General features: G+C 41.9%; 1 protein-coding gene across 2 annotated transcripts in view; it reads left to right on the forward strand.

Moving 5' to 3' along the window:
• LOC139416584 (pleckstrin homology domain-containing family M member 2-like) overlaps positions 1 to 23324 on the forward strand; it is a 53378-nt gene extending 30054 nt beyond the window's left edge. The window contains exons 11-21 of one of the 2 annotated variants that reach the window (XM_071165421.1): positions 893 to 983; positions 1322 to 1386; positions 2069 to 2157; positions 2437 to 2569; positions 4149 to 4339; positions 15508 to 15573; positions 15902 to 16061; positions 20014 to 20193; positions 20919 to 21035; positions 21183 to 21335; positions 21978 to 23324. In XM_071165421.1, the coding sequence (XP_071021522.1) occupies positions 893 to 983; positions 1322 to 1386; positions 2069 to 2157; positions 2437 to 2569; positions 4149 to 4339; positions 15508 to 15573; positions 15902 to 16061; positions 20014 to 20193; positions 20919 to 21035; positions 21183 to 21320 (1230 nt within the window). In that variant the 3' untranslated portion in view covers positions 21321 to 21335; positions 21978 to 23324. Of the gene's footprint in view, positions 1 to 892; positions 984 to 1321; positions 1387 to 2068; positions 2158 to 2436; positions 2570 to 4148; positions 4340 to 15507; positions 15574 to 15901; positions 16062 to 20013; positions 20194 to 20918; positions 21036 to 21182 lie in introns of both variants that reach the window. The other variant, XM_071165420.1, reaches the window with a different exon arrangement.
• Positions 23325 to 23948: the final 624 nt, after the last annotated feature.

The following is a 23948-nucleotide window of genomic DNA, read 5'->3' on the forward strand; positions in this document are numbered from 1 at the left end:
GTCATTCGGATGGGATGTGGGGACAGACTTATTCGCCACTCCTTTTGCCTGGTGCTTCTCAACCATACAGCTTTTCAATTCCTCATCAATTCCCGGGGCCTTATCAGTTCTAACGCTCTTATTCTGAAATGTGCATTTAAATACTCCCCGTTATGGATTTTACAATGGTGGAAATTCCCTCCAGCCAATGCTTTCCTTCAATCTAATGCATTTAAATCCATGACTGAGTGTGTGTGCAAGCACACACTTTAGGAGAAGCATGGATAATCGGGATGCTGCCAGGGCCTCCCAACCATCTCTACTCTGAATGCATCTTTATACACATATATTGAGTGTTCAAAACATTAAGAACACTTGCTCTTTCCATGACAGACTGACCAGGTGAATGATGATCCCTTGTAAAATCGAATTCAATTAATGTTAATGAAGGGGAGGAGATGGGTTAAAGAAGGATTTTTAAGCTTGAGGCTATTGAGACGGATTGTGTATGTGTGCCATTTTAGAAGGTGAATGAGTAAGACAATGGGATATGGTAGTAGGTGCCAGACACACCGGTTTGTGTCAAGAACTGCAACGCTGCTGGGTTTCACGCTCAACAGTTTCCCGTGTGAATCAAGAATGGCCCACCACCCAAAGGACATCCAGCTAACTTGAAGCATTGGAGTCAACATGAGCCAGCATCCATGTAGATGTTTCGACACCTTGTAGAGACCATGCCCCGACATATTGAGGCTGTTCTGAGGGCAATATTAGGAAAGTTATTTATTTGTACACTATCTGGAACAAATTGATTTCAAAGGTATTGGTAAGTAAATCAGTGAGATTAGTATGCTTTGTAGTCTATATGAAAAGGGGCAGTCCTGAGTCTTTGGTTATTTTTGTCTGTTCCCAGATGGTGAGGATGAGCACGGGTCACATGGAGGGAGACCTGCAGCCTCTCTACCTGCTGCTGACTGACTGTTACATCTACCTGCTGAGGAAAGGTGAGGGTTTACTGCTCACCACGCTCTCAGATACTCGTTATTTCCGTCTCACTCTCTCTCGCTCTCTAATGGTGGGTCCCGTGTGGCTCACTTGGTAGAGCATGGTTTGTGGGTTCAATTCCCACAGGGGGAACAATAAAAAATAAACAAATGTATGAAGGGGAGGAGATGGGTTAAAGAAGGATTTTTAAGCTTGAGGCTATTGAGACGGATTGTGTATTTAAATTGTTTGTGTATGTGTGCCAGTAAATTGCTCTGGATAAGAGCAACATTTGGTGGTGGCTTTTGACTTTGCTTGTCATGCTGTCTCTCGCTCTCCCTTTCTCTCGCTCTTTCAGGTGCAGCAGAAAAGCCCTATACAGTGGAGGATGCCATCTCTTACAATGAGTTGGACTATGTCTCTGTGAGTTGTCTACACTGCTGGGATATGTTTTTTACTGTCAAGATTGTCTGTGACTGGTTTCTTGTAATGTCACATGGTTATCTTTTCTGCAAGCGCGCAATAGGTTTTCTTCCAGGTTAGCTTGAAGGTTGTCTTGGTCAATGTTTAGCGTCAGGGTCATGCAGGATCCTTAAATTACAAGGTTCAGGAGGTCAGATGGTTCATGAGTTTACTAGGTTCAGGTCATTCTAGTTGTTGTTTATGTGAATTCCAATATGGCCGACAATCACGCAGCCATTTTGAAAGCCATTGTCCCTGTGACTGTCTTTCATTCGACTTCAACATGTGCAAATACAAATTGTCGGTCTTATATGGACAAATGTGCAGCAGCTGGAATTTAAGAAAGTGAATGCCCAATTCTTATTTTATGTTCTACAGTTATGTAATGGAATTGATTTTCCAGATAGTGTGGATGCCACCATATCATTTTAGGCTATGAAGCACTTTGGGCTGTTTAATGGAAGTGATTGAAGGAAGCCTTAACAATTTTCATAAAAATGTAAAAGTTGTTTTTATATAGCACATTTGCTTCACGACCATCACCTAAAAAGATGATGGACAGAAGAGGGAAATGACAAGAAGGAAGAGTTATTGTCAATGTCCATTCCACTAAGTTGTGATATTGTCCCTGTCCGTCTCTCAGGTGGGCGTGGACCAGCAGACGGTCACGCTGGTCTGCACAAACCGAAGACGGCAGTTTCTCCTGGACACATCCGACTCCTCGTTGACTATGTGAGTGCTTCCTCTCCTCTGCCCTGCTCTCCCCTTCTCCCTGGTGGCATCTTTATAGTCTAAGGTGGCTTCCTCTCCCATTTCCTTTCCTCCAAATGCACGGACACTAAAGGGCTGGACTGAGAAAGCAAGTTCCTAGTTGGCACGCCCTCACTTAGATAATGTTTTCATATCAGTATAGATGAAGGAGAGGAGACCAGTAGTAGAAATCACTCTCTTTATCCCTCCCTCTCTTTTCTAATCCAGCATGCTCTTTTTCCTTCTCTCTCTATCCTTCAGTTGGTTCCTGGCAGCCCTGAAGTCGGCCATGATTAAGGGGTGCAGGGAGCCTCCTTACCCCTCGGTGCTGACCGACGCCACCATGGAGAAACTAGCCCTCACTAAGTTTGTCTCCCAGGAGTCTCACTGTGAGGTGAGGAACACCGATATCTAGCTAGGCCTGCACACTAACATAATTTCTCAGGGACTGTCATGTAAATGAAAGACAAATGTCATGTTGAAAAATGTCTGGATACTGATTTATGCTCAAGAAGTGAAGTCTAAATTTGATTGGAATCAAATTACAAGAGGCACTTAACCGTCATAAATTATGGATTTAATCTGATGGAGTGGTTATATGCATCAGTAGACATCACCAGCTCAATCATATGTGTTCTACAGTATACACTATCGTTCAAAAGTTTGGGGTCATTTAGAAATGACCTTGTTTTTGAAAGAAAAGCACTTAATTTTGTCCATTTTAACATCAAATTGATCAAAAATACAGTGTAGACATTAATGTTGTAAATGACTTGTAGCTGTAAACAGCAGATATTTAATGGAATATCTACATGGGCGTACAGAGGCCCGTTATCAGCAACCATCACTCCTGTTCCAATGGCACGTTGTGTTAGCTAATCCAAGTTGATAATTTTATAAGGCTAATTGATCATTAGAACACACTTTTGCAATTATGTTAGCACAGCTGAAAACTGTTGTCCTGATTAAAGAAGCAATAACACTGGCATTTGAGGGTTTGATAACAGGCTCAAAATGACCAGAAACAAATAACTTTCTTCTGAAACTCGCCAGTCTATACTTGTTCTGAGAAATGAAGGCTCTTCCATGTGAGAAATTGCCAAGAAACTGAAGATCTTGTACAATGCTGTTCATAGAACAGTGAAGAGGCGTCTCCGGGATGCTGGCATTCTAAGCGGAGTTCCAAAGAAAAAGCCATTTCTCAGACTGGCCAATAAAAATAAAAGATGGGCAAAAGAACACAGACACTAGGAACTCTGCCTAGAAGGCCAGCATCCCGGAGTTGCCTCTTCACTGTTGGTGTTTTGCGGATACTATTTAATGAAGCTGACAGTTGAGGACTTGTGAGGCGTCTGTTTCTCAAACTAGACACTATAATGTACTTGTCCTCTTGCTCTGTTGTGCACCAATGCCTCCCACTCCTCTTTCTACTCTGGTTAGAGCCAATTTTCGCTGTTCTATGAAGGGAGTAGTACACAGCGTTGTACGAGATCTTCAGTTTCTTGGCAATTTCTAGCATGGAATAGCATTAATTTCTAAGAACAGGAATAGACTGACGAGTTTCAGTTATTTGGTTCTGGACATTTTGAGCCTGTAATCAAACCCACATGCTGATGCTCCAGATACTCAACTAGTCTAAAGAAGGCCGGATTTATTGTTTCTTTAATCAGAACAACAGTTTTCAGTCTTGGAATACAGGAGTGATGGTTGCTGATAATGGACCTATGTAGATATTCCATAGAAAATCTGCCATTTACAGCTACAATAGTAATTTACAACATGAACAATGTCTACGCTGTATTTCTGATCAGTTTGATTATTTTAATAGACAAAAAAATCAGCTTTTCTTTCAAAAGCAAGGACTCTTCCAAGTGACCCCAAACTTTTGAATGGTAGTGTATATGCCCAACACGTATAACAATGAGTAATAGACAAATTATAGAATTGTTTACTGACACTGTGTGTCTCTGTAGGTTTCTGAAGTGGTCATCCGCCTGTATTCTTTGGTCCACTGGGAGGACCCCATGGATGTGACTCTGGCCCCCCAGACAGCCTTGGTGGGTGCTGGAGACTCCTCCAGCACTAAAGAGGGCCCCTTACTCTACAGAGCTGGCACCACCTACCTGGGCAAGGAGCTGTGGAAGAGCTGTTACCTCGTACTGAGGTATGTATGGGCAGCCATAGGCTTTTAGTGGAGCAATATGCAGAAATCCCTCCACCATTGCCTGGTTGCTAAAATTCTGAACTGTTTCCATTATTTCAGTTTGTGACAAAACAAGTAATGTCTAAACCGCTGTGAAATATATTTTCAATAACCAAAAATAAGATTATTTTTAGCTATTTGAAGCCGGTGTACTTAAGGCTGGGGAGCATAGAAATAGCGCACATAGAACGGATCCTCTGCTTATCAGACTTTCAGTCAGAATGACAGATCTATAACTCACATTTCTATGTGCATTTGGTCGGGTCGTCTACAAAGCTACACATTACGCCTTTTAATATAACCAATCAAATTTCAATAAATCAAATGTGTTTATAAAGCGAAACCACTCGAGGTGAAAGAACGGCTAGACCTCAGCCATTGCACCAGCTGTTGTCATTGGCTGTTCTATTGTAAGAAATCAAATCAAATCAAATGTATTTATATAGCCCTTCGTACAGCAGCTGATATCTCAAAGTGCTGTACAGAAACCCAGCCTAAAACCCCAAACAGCAAGCAATGCAGGTGTAGAAGCACCTGTGGCTAGGAAAAACTCCCTAGAAAGGCCAAAACCTAGGAAGAAACCTAGAGGAACCAGGCTATGTGGGGTGGCCAGTCCTCTTCTGGCTGTGCCGGGTGGAGATTATAACAGAACATGGCCAAGATGTTCAAATGTTCATAAATGACCAGCATGGTCCAATAATAATAAGGCAGAACCGTTGAAACTGGAGCAGCAGCACGGCCAGGTGGACTGGGGACAGCAAGGAGTCATCATGTCAGATAGTCCTGAGGCATGGTGCTAGGGCTCAGGTCCTCCGAGAAAGAAAGAGAGAAAGAGAGAATTAGAGAGAGCACACTTAAATTCAAACAGGACACCGGATAGGACAGGAGATGTACTCCAGATATAACAAACTGACCCTAGCCCCCCGACACAAACTATTGCAGCATAAATACTGGAGGCTGAGACAGGAGGGGTCAGGAGACACTGTGGCCCCATCCGATGACCCCCCCTGGACAGGGCCAAACAGGAAGGATATAACCCCACCCACTTTGCCAAAGCACAGCCCCCACACCACTAGAGGGATATCTTCAACCACCAACTTACCATCCTGAGACAAGGCAGAGTATAGCCCACAAAGATCTCCGCCACGGCACAACCCAAGGGGGGGCGCCAACCCAGACAGGAAGATCAGGAAGACAGGAAGACCTCCTAGGGACGGTATGAGAGAGCTCTAGTAAGCCAGTGACTCAGCCCCTGTAATAGGGTTAGAGGCAGAGGAATCCCAGTGGAAAGAGGGGAACCGGCCAGGCAGAGACAGCAAGGGCGGTTCGTTGCTCCAGAGCCTTTCCGTTCACCTTCACACTCCTGGGCCAGACTACACTCAATCATATGACCCACTGAAGAGATGAGTCTTCAGTAAAGACTTAAAGGTTGAGACCGAGTTTGCGTCTCTCACATGGGTAGGCAGACCATTCCATAAAAATGGAGCTCTATAGGAGAAAGCCCTGCCTCCAGCTGTTTGCTTAGAAATTCTAGGGACAATTAGGAGGCATGCGTCTTGTGATCGTAGCGTACGTGTAGGTATGTACGGCAGGACCAAATCAGAGAGAGAGGTAGGAGCAAGCCCATGTAATGCTTTGTAGGTTAGCAGTAAAACCTTGAAATCAGCCCTTGCCTTGACAGGAAGCCAGTGTAGGGAGGCTAGCACTGGAGTAATATGATCAAATATTTTGGTTCTAGTCAGGATTCTAGCAGACGTATTTAGCACTAACTGAAATTTATTTAGTGCTTTATCCGGGTAGCCGGAAAGTAGAGCATTGCTTTAGTCTAACCTAGAAGTGACAAAAGCATAGATACATTTTTCTGCATCATTTTTGGACAGAAACTTTCTGATTTTTGCAATGTTACGTAGATGGAAAAAAGCTGTCCTTGAAACAGTCTTGATATGTTCTTCAAAAGAGAGATCAGTGTCCAGAGTAACGCCGAGGTCCTTCACAGTTTTATTTGAGACGACTGTACAACCATTAAGATTAATTGTCAGATTCAACAGAAGATCTCTTTGTTTCTTGGGACCTAGAACAAGCATCTCTGTTTTGTCCGAGTTTAAAAGTAGAAAGGTTGCAGCCATCCACTTTCCTTATGTCTGAAAACACATGCTTCTAGCGAGGGCAATTTTGGGGCTTCACCATGTTTCATTGAAGTGTACAGCTGTGTGTCATCCGCATAGCAGTGAAAGTTAACATTATGTTTTCGAATGACATCACCAAGAGGTAAAATATATAGTGAAAACAGTAGTGGTCCTAAAACGGAACCTTGAGCAACACCGAAATTTACAGTTGATTTGTCAGAGGACAAACCATTCACAGAGACAAACTGATATCTTTCCTGACAGATAAGATTTAAACCAGGCCAGAACTTGTCCGTGTAGACCAATTTGGGTTTCCAATCTCTCCAAAAGAATGTGGTGATTGATGGTATCAAAAGCAGCACTAAGGTCTAGGAGCACGAGTACAGATGCAGAGCCTCGGTCTGATGCCATTAAAAGGTCATTTACCACCTTCACAAGTGCAGTGTCAGTGCTATGATGGGGTCTAAAACCAGACTGAAGCATTTCGTATACATTGTTTGTCTTCAGGAAGGCAGTGAGTTGCTACGCAACAGCCTTTTCTAAAATTTTTGAGAGGAATGGAAGATTCGATATAGGCCGATTTAGTTTTTTATATTTTCTGGGTCAAGGTTTGGCTTTTTCAAGAGAGGCTTTATTACTGCCACTTTTAGTGAGTTTGGTACACATCCGGTGGATAGAGAGCCGTTTATTATGTTCAACATAGGAGGGCCAAGCACAGAAAGCAGCTCTTTCAGTAGTTTAGTTGGAATAGGGTCCAGTATGCAGCTTGAAGGTTTAGAAGCCCTGATTATTTTCATCATTGTGTCAAGAGATATAGTACTAAAACACTTGAGTGTCTCTCTTGATCCTAGGTCCTGGCAGAGTTGTGCAGACTCAGGACAACTGAGCTTTGAAGGAATACGCAGAGGAGTCTGTAATTTGCCTTCTAATAATCATGATATTTTCCTCAAAGAAGTTCATGAATTTATTACTGCTGAAGTGAAAGCCATCCTCTCTTGGGGAATGCTGCTTTTTAGTTAGCTTTGCGACAGTATCAAAAATTAATTTCGGATTGTTCAATTAAGTTGGAAAAATAGGATGATCGAGCAGCAGTAAGGGCTCTTCGGTACTGCACGGTACTGTCTTTCCAAGCTAGTCGGAAGACTTCCAGTTTGGTGTGGCGCCATTTCCTTTCCAATTTTCTGGAAGCTTGCTTCAGAGCTCGGGTATTTTCTGTATACCAGGGAGCTAGTTTCTTATGAGAAATGTTTTTAGTTTTTAGGGGTGCAACTGCATCTAGGGTATTGCGCAAGGTTAAATTGAGATCCTCAGTTAGGTGGTTAACTGATTTTTGTCCTCTGGCGTCCTTGGGTAGACAGAGGGAGTCTGGATGGACATCAAGGAATCTTTTTGTTGTCTGTAAATTTATAGCACAACTTTTGATGTTCCTTGGTTGGGGTCTGAGCAGATTATTTGTTGCAATTGCAAACATAATAAAATCGTGGCCCGATAGTCCAGGATTATGAGGAAAAACATTAAGATCCACAACATTTATTCCATGGGACAAAACTAGGTCCAGAGTATGACTGTGACAGTGAGTAGGTCCAGAGACATGTTGGACAAAACCCACTGAGTCGATGATGGCTCCGAAAGCCTTTTGGAGTGGGTCTGTGGACTTTTCCATGTGAATATTAAAGTCACCAAAAATTTGAATATTATCTGCTATGACTACAAGGTCCGATAGGAATTCAGGGAACTCAATGAGGAACGCTGTATATGGCCCAGGAGGCCTGCAAACAGTAGCTATAAAATGTGATTGAGTAGGCTGCATAGATTTCATGACTAGAAGCTCAAAAGACGAAAACGTCATTTTTTTTTTTGTAAATTGAAATTTGCTATTGTAAATGTTAGCAACACCTCCGCCTTTGCGGGATGCACGGGGGATATGGTCGCTAGTGTAGCCAGGAGGTGAGGCCTCATTTAACACAGTAAATTCATCAGGCTTAAGCCATGTTTCAGTCAGGCCAATCACATCACGATTATGATCAGTGATTAGTTCATTGACTATAATTGCCTTTGAAGTAAGGGATCTAACATTAAGTAGCCCTATTTTGAGATGTGAGGTATCATGATCTCTTTCAATAATGACAGGAATGGAGGTGGTCTTTATCCTAGTGATATTGCTAAGGCGAACACCGCCATGTTTAGTTTTGCCCAACCTTGGTCGAGGCACAGACACGGTCTCAATGGGGATAGCTGAGCTGACTGTGCTGGTGGCAGACTCCACTATGCTGGCAGGCTGGCTAACAGCCTGTTGCCTGGCCTGCACCCTATTTCATTGTGGAGCTAGAGGAGTTAGAGCCCTGTCTATGTTGGTAGATAAGATGAGAGCACCCCTCCAGCTAGGATGGAGTCCGTCACTCCTCAGCAGGTCAGGCTTGGTCCTGTTTGTGGGTGAGTCCCAGAAAGAGGGCCAATTATCTACAAATTCTATCTTTTGGGAGGGGCAGAAAACAGTTTACAACCAGCGATTGAGTTGTGAGACTCTGCTGTAGAGCTCATCACTCCCCCTAACTGGGAGGGGGCCAGTTTACTGAAGCCCCCTTTATTGACTTAAATAGCAGCCAAATCAGCCTGTTACTAACCCTTAGTAAAAATAAAATAAAAATTGTGTTGACCAGATACAATGCCATTTTACAGTAAAAGAACATTGACAACTGACTTTCTGCATGCTTAAAGGGAAGGACATTCAACAAGCACAGCCCTTACGCAAATGACTGATGATTGGCTGAGAGAAATTGATGATTAAAAGATTGTGGGAGGTGTGTTACATTTCAGCGCAGCTTTTGACATTATCGATCATAGTCGGCTGCTGATAAAACGTATGTGTTATGGCTTTACACCCCCTGCTATATTGTGGATAAAGGATGACATGTCTAACAGAACACAGAGGATGTTCTTTAATGGAAACCTCTATAACATAATCCAGGTAGACTCAGGAATTCCCCAGGGCAGCTGTCTTGGCGCATTTTTTTAAAATCTTTACTAATCAAATCATATTTGTCACATACACATGGTTAGCAGATGTTAATGCGAGTGTAGCGAAATGCTTTGCTTCTAGTTCCGACCATGCCGTAATATCTAACAAGTAATCTAACCTAACAATTTCACATCTACCTTATACACACAAGTGTAAAGGAATGAATACGAATATGTACATAAAAATATATGAATGAGTGATGGCCGAACAGCATAGGCAAGATGGTATAGAGTACAGTATATACATATGAGATGAGTAATGTAGGGTATGTGAACATTATAAAAAGTGGCATTGTTTAAAGTGGCTAGTGATACATTTATTACATCAGTTTTTCCATTATTAAAGTGGTTAGAGTTGAGTCAGTATGTTGGCAGCAGCCACTCAATGTTAGTGGTGGCTGTTTAATAGTCTGATGGCCTTGAGATAGAAGCTGCTTTTCAGTGTCTCGGTCTCAGCTTTGATGCACCTGTACTGACCTCGCCTTCTGGATGATAGCGGGGTGAACAGGCAGTGGCTTGGGTTGTTGTTGTCCTTGATGATCTTTTTGGCCTTCCTGTGACATCAGATGGTGTAGGTGTCCTGGAGGCACTAATGACATGGCTTTGAGTAAAGTCATTGTGTCTGTATGCGGATGACTCAACACTATATACGTTAGCTACTACAGCAACTGAAATGATTGGAACACTTAACATAGAGCTGCAGCTCGTTTCAGAATGGGTGGAAAGGAAAAAGTTAGTCTTAAATATTTCAACAATTAAAAGCATTGTATTTGGAACATGTCATTCACTAAACCTCAACTAAATCTTGTAGTTAATATTGTGGAAATTGAGCAAGTTGTGGTGACTAAACTGCTTGGAGCAACCCTGGATTGTAAACTGTCATAGTCAAAACATGTTGATACAACAGTAGCTAAGATGGGGAGAAGTCTGTCCATAATAAAGCGCTGCTCTGCCTTCTTAACAACTCTATCAACAAGGCAGGTCTTACAGGCCATACTTTTGTCTCAACTGGACTAATGTTTGGTCATGTGGTCAATTGCTGCAAAGAGGGACTTACAATTGGTCAGGACAGGGCAGCACGGCTGGCCCTTAAATGTACACAGAGAGCTAACATTTAATATATTATATATGTCAATCTCTCCTGGCTCACAAGTCGATGAGAGGATGACTTCATCACTACTTGTTTTTGTAAGAAGTGTTGACAAGCTGAATGCACAGAGGTGTCTATTTTTAAACTATTAGCACACAGCTCGGACACCCATGCATACCCCACAAGACATACCACCAGAGGTATCTTCACAATTCCCAAGTCCAGAACAGACTATGGGAGGCGCACAGTACTACATAGAGCCATGACTACATGTAAGCAGTAGAATCAGATTTAAGAAACAGCTAAAAATACACCTTATGGAACAGCTTGGGGAATGTGAAGACACACAGACACAGGCACACACATGCTAGCACACAAACTTTACACAGAAGTATATTATAATGTTGTTTTGTAATGTAAATATGTAGTGGTGCAATAATGTTATATTATGTACTGTTATCTTTTGTTTTATGTGTGATGTAAGTGCCTTACTGTGTTTGGACCCCAGGAAGAGTAGCTGCTGCCTTGGCTTGGGGATCCCTAATAAATACAAAGGTCAAGAATCTGCGTCTCTCACATGGATAGGCAGACCATTCCATAAAAATGTAGCTCTATAGGAGAAAGCCCTGCTTCCGGCTGTTTGCTTAGAATTTCTAGGTACAATAAGTAGGCCTGCGTCTTGTGACTGTAGCATATGTGTAGGTATGTACGGCAGGACCAAATCAGAGAGATGGGTAGGAGCAAGTCCATGTATGCTGGGATCGATGGTGTCAAGCGGCATTAAGGTCGAGGAGCACAAGGATGGATGCAAAACCTTGGTCTGACACCATTGAAAGGTAATTTACTGCCTTCACGAGCGTGGTCTCAGTACTATGATGGGGTCTAAAAGAGACTGGATCCTTTCGTATTTATTTTTCTTCATGATGGCAGGAAGTAGATTCGATATAGGCCGGTTTTTAGTTTTTAACGTTTTCCGGTTTAAGGTTCTGCTTTTTCAGGAGAGGCTTTATTACTACCACTTTTAGTGAGTTTGGTATGGTTAACACAGGAATTAACACAGGAATTAGTTATTTCAGTAGTTTAGTTGAAATTGGGTCCAGTAGGGAGCTGGAAGGTTTAGAGGCCATGACTATTTTCATAAATGTGTCGAGAGTTTCAGGATTTAAAAAAAAACTCCATCTCCATTGATCCTAGGTCTTGGCAGTTCTGTGCAGACTCAGGACAAATGCATTTTAGAGAAATATGCATGTTCAAAGAGGAGTCCTTAATTTGCTTTCTAATGATCAAATCAAATGTTATTTGTTACATGCGCTGAATACAACAGCTTACAGTGAAATGCTTACTTACAAGCCCTTAACCAACAACCAAAATACCTAAAAAAAGAAGTAAGAGATAAGAATAACAAATAATTAAAGAGCAACAGTAAATGACAATAGCGGGGCTATATACAGGGGGTACCAGTACAGAGTAAGTGTGTGGGGGCACCAGTGTTGAGGTAATTGAGGTAATATGTACAGTGGGGCAAAAAAGTATTTAGTCAGCCACCAATTGTGCAAGTTCTCCCACTTAAAAAGGTGAGAGGCCTGTAACAAATCCTACAATGTGATTTTCTGGATTTTTTTTTCTAATTTTGTCTGTCATAGTTGAAGTGTACCTATGATGAAGATTACAGGCCTCTCTCATCTTTTTAAGTGGGAGAAATTGCACAATTGGTGGCTGACTAAATACTTTTTTGCACCACTGTATGGGTAGGTAGAGTTATTAAAGTGACTATGCATAGATAATAACAGAGAGTAGCAGCAGTGTAGAAGGGTGCGGGGGCAATGCAAATAGTCCGGGTTGCCATTTAATTAGCTGTTCATGAGTCTTATGGCTTGGTGGTAGAAGCTGTTTAGAAGCCTCTTGGACCTAGACTTGGCGCTCAGGTACTGCTTGCTGTGCGGTAGCAGAGAGAACAATCTGACTCTGGTGGCTGGAGTCTGACCATTTTTAGGGCCTTCCTCTGACACTGCCTGGTATAAAGGTCCTGGATGGTGGAAGCTTGTGATGTACTGGGCTGTACGCACTACCCTCTGTGCCTTGCGTTTGGAGGCCGAGCAGTTGCCCTACCAGGCAGTGATGCAACCTGTCAGGATGCTCTCGATGGTGCAGCTGTAAAACCTTTTGAGGAACTGAGGACCCATGCCAAATATTTTCAGTCTCCTGAGGGGAAATAGGTTTTGTCGTGCCCTCTTCACGACTGTCTTGGTTAATGAGTTCATTACTGCTGAAGTGAAGGCCATCACTTGGGCTTTGCGACATAACATTTTTTTTTCGGAAGTCTCCCAGTTTGGTTGAGCGTCATTTCCATTCCAATGTACACTTAACGCATGTTGGACAAAACCCACTGGATCAATGATGGCTCTGAAAGCCTTTTAGTGGGTCTGTGGAGTTTTCCATGTGAATATTGAAGTCACCAAAAATGTTAATATTATATGCCATGACTACGAAGTCCGATTTGAGAAATTCAGGGAACGCTGTATAAAGTGATTGACAATAGCTATATAAAGTGATTGATTAGGCTCCATAGATTTCATGACTTGAAGCTCAAAAGACAAATGCATTCATTTTTTTCTAGATCGAGGCACCGACACGGGGTCTCAATGGGTAAAGCTGTGCTGACTACACTGACTGTGCTAGTGGCAGACTCCACTAAGCTGTCAGGCTGGCTAACTTTGTGGAGTTAGTGCCCTGTCTATGTTGATAGAGAAGACGAGAGTACCCCCCCAACTTGAATGGAGTCAGCACCCCCAGCAGGCCAGGCTTGGTCCTGTTTGTGGGGGAGTCCTAGAAAGAGGGCCAGTTATCTACAAATTCTATATTTTAGGAGGGTCAGAAAACAGTTTTCAACCAGCGTTTGTTGTGCAAGTCTGCTGTAGAGCTCATCATTCCCCATAACTGGGAGGGGGCCATAGAAAATAACTCGATTCCAACACATCTTTCTAGCTAAGTTACAAGCTGAAGTTATTTTGCGCTTGTTGACCTGACTGTTTCATCCTAACATTGTTAGTGCCTACGTGGACAACATACCGCTATGCCATCTACACGTGCCTGTTTCAGCCTTAGCCAGCACCATCTTCAGATTAGCCTTTATGTTGGTAGCCCTGCCCCCCGGTAAACAATGTATGATCGCTGGATGATTATTTTTAAGTCTAATATTGCTGGTAATGGAGTCTCCAATGACTAGGGTTTTCAATTTGTGGGAGGGAGGCTTCGGCAGCTCAGAGACATGAGAAGGCTCGGGCTCTGACTCAGTGGGGAAAACAGGGTGAAAGTTAATATCGCCTGAGTGAGCGGCACCGGTGGAGCATGCCGGCAGCATTGCTTTCCTGAAGCCATGAGAAAATTATCTGGCTGCTGGGACTGTGCAGGGGGATTAACACAACTACCTGTATTTATTGGTAGCACAGACGCTGTATCTTTCTTTCCAACACTTAAATTGCTCTTGCCTAACTCTGCTATCCTCACCATAACGCGATAGTTCTTCTGTATATTATGAGTACAGCGAATGCAATGAGAAGGCATAAGCTTCATAAAGCATTAGCTTTTTTCGGCTGGAGGTGGTCCGGCAGAACTATGTCCAGGTAAAGTGTCCAGGGTGAAAAAGTTGTGAGGACAAAGCTAAGGCATTGGTAAATTTAGTTTCAATACAGTTTGATTAAATAGTTATTAAGAGTAAAAGGCCAAATACCAACAAGCAGTATGTAGACTGTTGTGGAAATGTCCTGTATTACCAAATGAGGAGAGTTACAAACCACACACCAGTCAGAGTTATACTTAAACTTCATCTTTAATAATATGAGCTTTACAATAACCCTTTGACTTTCAACAACTCACTATCTATAATTAATTGTTGAGAGTCCCAACATAATGGCAATTGAGATAATGGCAATTTATAGCAAAGATACACCCCTCTCAACTTACATGACAAACCACAGATCTTAGGATCTCTTCACAAAGGGCCTTTTACTTGAGAAAGGAGTATCCCTTAGCCAGATTGCATTCGCTATAAATTATCGCTCAGTTTGGTTTCTAAAACGAGTTTCTAATCTCGTTCCTGGTACGTCATAGTACCAAAACATTACCTCATCCAAGGCATAATTGAATTGTCAATTATTCTCAATTGTCAACTCTTTATACTCCCATCTCAAGTAAACCCCCTCTTCTCCCCACTCCTGGACAAGCTCACTGAGGGGAGTGACTTGCACACATACATTGTGGAATCAATTAATTGGTTCCCCCCTTAATCATGCCATCTCTTCACATGGTTTAACAGATACATTCACATATGAAGACAAAGTCCCATCCTGTCCTCTTCCCTTTCTGATATTCTGCATAGCACCAGAGACATGTAAAAGACAATCCTGACCTCTCCCCTCTCTGGGCCCCAAATGACTGAGCCTCAGCTTTAAAAAAAATGCAACTGCCAACACTATAGTCCAAAAGGATACATTCTAATGACAAGTATCTCACATAAGCATATTAGATAAATAAAACATCTTATTTATCTATGTTACCACACTAATTCTGATTCCTCCGCCACAAGACAACAGCTTGTTATTAGACATTATAAAGGCTCATACATGCTTAAAACAAGTAATAAAGCATTATAACTGAATGCTTTAGGTGTTACCGATTTTACATATCTGCCCCTTACATTTGTAATAGAATGTTGTGTAACTTTACTTTAACAGGTTGAAGTGTGGCTACAATAACCATTTAACATGTTGTTCTTATTTTAATGAAACTGCAATATTAAATGTAATAATATAATGCTAATCATACATGTCATATGAATAGCTCTTTCATACATTACATACAATAATATATTTCAATAATGTGATCCTCTTGTTCAGCAATGGGAATCTGTACCAGTATACAGAAAAGAGTGATACGACACCACTGATGTCCATCACTATGGGGTAAGTCATACTGTGTTACTGTTCATAATCATGTGTGCTGTGTCTGTTTATGGTGGGGTAATTTTCTCAAGAGAATGGATTTGTGGCTAGAGCTTTTATGGGTCAAGTGGTTAGAACAAGTGGACTGGGTTCAAACATAGTTGATCACACTTATTTTGCTGAATCATCCGAAGTCATTGTTTAGGAAATACCCATAGATACTACATCTATTGCTATGAAAATAAAATGTTTTACCCTCTCTTATTTAATTGGAAATAGTAGGCTATGGTTGACTTCATCTTTTAATTGTTGTTTGATCTATGTGTACTCTCTCTTTTTCTTAATCGAGGGGTGAGCACTGCGGAGGTTGCCGGCGCTCCAACAGCACAGAGCTGCCTCATGCCTTCCAGGTGATCCTCACAGAGCGGCCTCCTCTGGTGCTGAGCGCTGACAATGAGGGAGACATGTCCGACTGGATGCTGGTGCTCTGCCAGTCAGTCTCCAAAGGGGTGAGGACACACACGCTGCACTCTGACACAGATGCACTTTGACTCACACACGCCGTGTATACACACACACTCACATATCACCTACATACTTCCCAGCACATGTTTAAAACTCGCCTCATGGCTGCTTGGCTTTGCTCACAGCCCTGTGGGAAAATTAGTGACCATGCATGGCTATACATGCAGATTTTACCATGTTTTTGGCATGAGGAGCAGAATACCCTAGTAGTATTCAAAACCTTTGTATGCACACCATGTCAAATCAAATTTATTTATATAGCCCTTCGTACATCAGCTGATATCTCAAAGTGCTGTACAGAAACCCAGCCTAAAACCCCAAACAGCAAGCAATGCAGGTGTAGAAGCACGGTGGCTAGGAAAAACTCCCTAGAAAGGCCAAAACCTAGGAAGAAACCTAGAGAGGAACCAGGCTATGTGGGGTGGCCAGTCCTCTTCTGGCTGTGCCGGGTGGAGATTATAACAGAACATGGCCAAGATGTTCAAATGTTCATAAATGACCAGCATGGTCGAATAATAATTAGGCAGAACAGTTGAAACTGGAGCAGCAGCACGGCCAGGTGGACTGGGGACAGCAAGGAGTCATCATGTCAGGTAGTCCTGGGGCATGGTCCTAGGGCTCAGGTCCTCCGAGAGAGAGAAAGAAAGAGAGAATTAGAGAAAGCACACTTAAATTCACACAGGACACCGAATAGGACAGGAGAAGTACTCCAGGTATAAAAAACTGACCCTAGCCCCCCGACACATAAACTACTGCAGCATAAATACTGGAGGCTGAGACAGGAGGGGTCAGGAGACACTGTGGCCCCATCCGAGGACACCCCCGGACAGGGCCAAACAGGAAGGATATAACCCCACCCACTTTGCCAAAGCACAGCCCCCACACCACTAGAGGGATATCTTCAACCACCAACTTACCATCCTGAGACAAGGCTGAGTATAGCCCACAAAGATCTTCGCCATAGCACAACCCAAGGGGGGGCGCCAACCCAGACAGGATGACCACATCATGTCGTTACTTCTCTCCCACCTTTTGAGTACAGTTCCTCCAGATTAAATCGATGGTTCACTGCAGAAAAGGGATCTTTCCATGATTTTAAATCTTGAATTCCAGATTATTTTTATTTTGTTTATCAGTAGCTCTTAAGTACATAGTCTAAATACAGTTGAAGTCAGAAGTTTACATACACCTTAGCCAAATACATTTAAACTCAGTTTTTCACAATTCCTGACCTTTAATCCTAGTAAAAATTCCCTGTTTTAGGTCAGTTAGGATCACCACTTTATTTTAACAATGTGAGATGTCAGAATAATAGTAGAGTGATTTATTTCAGCTTTTATTTCTTTCATCACATTCCCAGTGGGTCAGAAGTTTACATACACTCAATTAGTATTTGATAGCATTGCCTTTAAATTGTGTAACTTGGGTCAAACATTTCGGGTAGCCTTCCACAAGCTTCCCACAATAAGTTGGGTGAATTTTGTCCCATTCCTCCTGACATAGCTGGTGTATCTGAGTCAGGTTTGTAAGGCCTCCTTACTCACGCACTCTTTTTCAGTTCTGCCCACAAATTTTCTATGGGATTGAGGTCAAGGCTTTGTGATGGCCACTCCAATACCTTGACTTTGTTGTCCTTAAGCCATTTTGCCACAACTTTGGAAGTATGCATGGAGTCATTGTCCATTTGCGACCAAGCTTTAACTTGCTGACGGATGCCTTGAGATGTTGCTACAATATATCCACATAATGTTCCTTCCTCATGATTTCATCTATTTTGTGAAGTGCACCAGTCCCTCCTGCAGCAAAGCACCCCCACAGCATGATGCTGCCATCCCCGTGCTTCACGGTTGGGATGGTGTTCTTTGGAGTGCAAGTCTCCCCCTTTTTCCTCCAAACATAACGATGGTCATTATGGCCAAACAGTTCTATTTTTGTTTCATCAGACCAGAGGAAATTTCTCCAAAAAGTACGATCTTTGTCCCCATGTGCAGTTGCAAACCGTAGTCTGGCTTTTTTATGGTGGTTTTGGAGCCGTGGCTTCTTCCTTGCGTAGCGGCCTTTCAGGTTATGTCGGTATAGGACTCGTTTTACTGTGGATATAGACACTTTTGTACCTGTTTCCTCCAGCATCTTCACAAGGTCCTTTGCTGTTGTTCTGAGATTGATATGCACTTTTCACACCAAAGTACGTTCATCTCTAGGAGACAGAACACGTCTCCTTCCTGAGCGGTATGACAGCTGCGTTGTCCCACGGTGTTTTTACTTGTGTACCATTGTTTGTACAGATGAACGTGGTACCATCAGGCGTTTGGAAATTTCTCCCAAGGATGAACCAGACTTGTGGAGGTCTACAATTTATTTTCTGAGGTCTTGGATGATTTTCTTTTGATTTTCCCATGATGTCAAGCAAAGAGGCACTGAGTTTGAAGGTAGGCCTTGAAATACATCCTCAGGTACACCACCTCCAGTTGACTCAAATGATGTCAATTAGCCTATCAGAAGCTTCTAAAGCATGACATCATTTTCTGGAATTTTCCAAGCTGTTTACCTTTTGCGTGTAGGGGGCAGTATTTTCGTTTTTGGCTAAAAAACGTACCCATTTGAAACTGCCTATTTCTCAGCCCCAGAAACTAGAATATGCATATAATTGTCAGATTAGGATATAAAACACTCTAAAGTTTCCAAAACTGTAAAAATATTGTCTGTGAGTATAACAGAACTGATATTGCAGGCCAAAGCCTGAGTAAAATCCAATCAGGAAGTGCCTCTTATTTTGAAACCTCTCTGTTCCTATGCATGCCTATCCTCCATTTAAAGGGATATCAACCAGATTCCTTTTTCTATGGCTTCCCTAAGGTGTCAACAGTCTTTAGACATAGTTTCAGGCTTTTATTTTGAAAAATGAGCGTGAAAGATCACATTGCGTAAGTGGATATGTGGGGCCCCGAGTGAGTTTTGCGCAACTGAGTAAAGCCGCCATTGTTCCTCCCGCTGTTATTGAAAAGCCTACACACTCGGTTGATATATTATCGAAAATATATTTTAAAAACAACATGAGGATTGATTATAAAAAACATTTGACATGTTTCTGTGGACATAATGGATATTATTTGGAATATACGTTTGCGTTGTCGTGACCGCTCTTTCCTGCGGATTTCTGAACATAACGCGACAAACAAACGTCGGTATTTTGGGTATAAAAATAATCTTTATGGAACAAAAGGAACATTTGTTGTGTAACTGGGAGTGTCTTGAGTGAAAACATCCGGAGATCATCAAAGGTAAACTATTTTTTTGATTGCTTTTCCGATTTTTGTGACTTAGCTACTTAATGCTTAGTGTACATAATGTTATTCTATGCTATCGATAAACTTACACAAACGCTTGGATTGCTTTCGCTGTAAAGCATCATTTTCAAATCTGAGACGACAGGTGGATTAACAAAAGGCTAAGCTGTGTTTTCCTATATTGCACTTGTGATTTCATGAATATGAATATTTTTTAGTAATATTATTTGACTGTGGCGCTATGCTATTCAGCGGTTGCTGATGACAATTATCCCACTACCGGGATGGGTAGCGTCAACAAGTTACAGCCACAGTCAACTTAGTGTATGTAAACTTCTGACCCACTTCAATTGTGATACAGTGAGTTGTAAGTGAAATAATCTGTCTGTTAGCAATTGTTGGAAAAATGTATTGTGTCGTGCACAAAGTAGATGTCCTAACCGACTTGCCAAAACTATAGTTTGTTAACAAAACATTTCTGGAGTTGTTGAAAAACAAGTTTTAATGACTCCAACCTAAATGTATGTAAACTTCTGACTTCAACTGTATGTCTGTATTTTAGAATTATATTAGACTGGTTTCCCTAGATGACCCCCCCCCCCCCCAATATAAATGCTTTCATTATTTACCCCTCTCTCTGTTACTGTAGGTGATCCCCCAGGGAGTGCCACCCACGCCGTGTATCCCCTGCTGCCTGGTGGTGACGGACAGGGAGCTGCTGACATGCCACCAGGACTGCCAGACCAGCTTCTTCCGCTCACTGGGCGGAGCTGAGCTCTCTGACATTAGTTCTGTCAGCCTGGAGGATGACAAGGAGTATTGTGTTGTTGTGAGTGACCTCACGCCTGCCTAACCTCTGACCAAATGACGGTTGTCCTCACTTTCCTGTGCTCTCTAGTCTTTTCTTTCTGTGTCTCAATTAAATTCTCAGAACAAATTGAATTTGTTCTATTGAACATGCCACCACTATAAAGGCATTTTATTTATATGAAGAATATTGTAGATAATAGGCTGAATCTACCTACCGCACACCCAAAAACGATTAGTAAAGGTGCTGGAGGCAAAATGCTAAACTGGAGAAACAGGAAAAAGTCTCTGCATACTTCCAGTCCGATGGAAATGTATTTTAAAAGTAGATGAGCTATCATGAAGGTCGACTGACTGAAAGCTCAGCTACTATTAAAATACATTTGCATCTGACTGGAAATGTGCAGATACTTTTTCCTGTTTCTCAAATTATATAAAGAATGCCTTGGGTCCTCCTGTTTTGATTATCAACTAACACCTTAACCTTCAAACTGGAAAGATGCGCATCCCATCCATTTTTCTTCTCAATTAAATATTACTGTTAATCCCTGAGGGGAAATTAGAAAGGCATTGACAGGTATTGGAGTTGACTATATTGATCTTGCCCCATACTCTTTTTCTCTAACATTCTTTCATTCTCCCTTTATCTTTTTCTCTTTCTTTCACTCTCTACTCTCTCCCTCTCTATGTCTCTTGTCTTGACCTCTCCCTCACATTCTCTTCCCATCTCTCTTTCTTTGTGTGTAGGATTTTGCATCAGACCGAGCTCAGTTCCTGCCTCCCTGGGTGCTGTACTTCAGTGGCTGTGAAGAGAGAGACCGCCTGCTGGAGGCACTAGAGAGTGTCTGGAGAGACATTTTCCAGGTAAGGTAGAGAAGAATGGAAGAGGAAAGGATTTGCTGTGACGGTAAAAGCATTATATCAATAACATGATTTCCTGTGTCTCATTCTCAATCTCTTTCTCACACTTTTTTTCCCCCACCCCTCTTTCATTTTCTTGTGATGATCCAGGTGTGTCTGCCTCGTAGGAGGGTGTCAGAGCCGTTGGTGCAGAAGCATTGTGGCGATGCCCTGGCTCTGATGAGGAGCGCCTGGCAGAGGAGTGACAGCCTTGCCCGGGGACGCGCCCAGAGAGAGCCCTGGTGCTGACGGACAAACAGACAGGTGGACGGACATATAGGACAAAAGGCTTTCACTAGCACTCCTACTCTAAACACCAGGATTCGGGTCAATCGCATTCAAAATGTGTAAATTCTGGAAGTGGATAGAAAATGGACCATTATTTTCTATGAGGATTTTTTCGATCATTGAATGGAATTTGTTTGGGAGAGTTTTAATGGAATTCACACCAAACCTGTTAATTATGACAATCGCCAAATAGAGGGAAACACACTCCGTTTTGTGTACATCATGAAGATTATAAGTATACGAGGGGTCGCATCATCACCAGATGTAGCGAGACGAATGTCAGTTTGAATCTCAGTTCACACTCCTGGCCTTCACAAATATCAAGCCTTTCCTCTTGTCATTGAGACAGACGTTAGGGTAGGAAGTGCATCCCTTACCCTATAGAATAAGACGTTGTTCGCAAACAGCTTTAAGGTGTTATTTTGAACCTTAACGACTGCACAACGTTTATAGTGTGGTGTATGGCACAGTATAGTATTGACTTATATTATAATCAATCCGTACTCAAATGTACATTGCCCATCCCTCCATGAATCCAGACATACATTGGTTTCCGCTTATATAGGTTGTCTATTGAAAAATACCTCACAAAACTCAACCCTTCTCTCCAATGCACAGGTTGTGATGGATATTTTGCTCAAGGATCGACGGTCACTTGAAGTGGCCTAAACTATGAAGAATGTCTATGGAGAGTTTACCACTTGGACTGTGACGTTAACAACACTCGTCTATTGCCTTTGTCAGCCATGTTGGTTTACCATTGGGTTTTTTAGTTATGATGGTTTGGCAGGTCTAAGTCAGTATTGGAGTATCATAGCGGGGAATGGGCTAACCTAGCATGGATATACTTTTAACAAGAAGGATGAGAGGAGAGACTAACTTGCCATCGAATGCGAGATTGCACATTGCTTTTGGGTTTGGTCCATGTTGTTCGATTTTGAGGGGACTGATAAGTTCATTGGGGTTGTGTGCAAAGTTCATGTTCAGTGTTGCGTTTTAATTTTAAGCAAATAGTTGTTTATTTGTAACACGACTTGTTATGGTAGTGTAATTGTGTGCAATTTATAAAGGGGATAAGTTTACTTTAATTTTATTGTTTTTGTTCTAGTCTTTGTTATTTGAGTGAGTACTCCTTTATCAGGTGAGTGTCTGTCATTGCATTTTTAGATGTTGAGAGTGGTCTGGTCAAGATGTGGGAAGTGTCAATGTCGTTATGTTCTACGTCTGGTGTAGGTATCAGTGCATCCCTACTTTATTATTCTCCCTGTAGTTTTGATGTTGCTCAGAAGAGAAGGTCGTCGTTAGTTATTTCGTCCCATTGGGAGAACACTCAATGAAGTGGTAATATCGCTGTTGAGACACAACAGACCATTGCTTGTAGTTATACTACAATCAATCAATATGCATTAGGGAAAAAATCTAGTTGACTAGTGATTATACTACTTCATTCATATGATTTGTCATTGCATTAATCCAATTTACCCCTGAAACAATCTATCCCCAACCTCATATTCTATTCATACATAAGTAAAAGCAAATCATCCTCACAAATATTATTTTGACAATGTAGCTAATTGCTGATGTAGACATGTCAAAATTCAATTTGTGTGTTGCTATTGGCGAGAGGAGAATTTATCCAATGCCATTGCTATCCTGGAATTGCTATCCTGGAATTGCTCTATCATCAGGAGAAGGTTTCTGGAGGCTTTCAGCTTCATTGCCAGTTGTTCCTGATAATCATGTGGCCTTTTTCATTACCTTAATTTGATTGGAGATAATGGCCTCAGGCCCAATTTTTACCAAATAAAGTATTACTCTTGAATGTGGCCTTATACTGCTGTTGAGAATTGGGCTTCTGACAAGTCATAATACACACACTGTTTAAGTGTCAGTATAAGACCTATGTGTGTTCCTTGTCTAACCATTGCATTATAGTAATAGTAGTAAACATATTCTCTGCTTTGAGCATTGTGGTCTTGCCTCTATTCTGATTTTTCTGTAGGCGTGGAAAGCCAACATCCTAGCATTTTGCATCTCAGGTTAGAAATGGTACAAATATTTTAAATGTAGTAGCCTAGATCCCATGCAGAAAAGACCCAACACCTCAAGCCAGGGGTAACCGTGTCCTACATTTTAGTTTCGACTGACTTGTCATTTTATATCTCCTTTCGTCTTTTGTTGGTACCTATCCTATACTTAAGTCTATTTTAGAGAAATGTACAATTACGGTACTTATACACTACCGTTCAAAAGTCTGGGGTCACTTAGAAAAGTCATTGTTTTTGAAAGAAAAGCAACATTTTTTGTCCATTTTTAAAATAACATCAAATTGATCAGAAATACAGTGTACACTTCGTTAATGTTGTAAATTACTGTTGTAACTGGAAACGGCTGATTTTGTATGGAATATCTACATGGGTGTACGGAGGCCCATTATCAGCAACCATCACTCCTGTGTTCCAATGGCACGTTGTGTTAGCGAATCCAAGTTTATCATTTTAAAAGGCTACGACAAGTACATTATAGTGTCTAGTTTGAGAAACAGACGCCTCACAAGTCCTCAACTGGAAGCTTCATTAAATAGTACCC

Source organism: Oncorhynchus clarkii, chromosome 9 (genome assembly GCF_045791955.1).
Source record: "Oncorhynchus clarkii lewisi isolate Uvic-CL-2024 chromosome 9, UVic_Ocla_1.0, whole genome shotgun sequence".
Taxonomy (NCBI): Eukaryota; Metazoa; Chordata; class Actinopteri; order Salmoniformes; family Salmonidae; genus Oncorhynchus; species Oncorhynchus clarkii.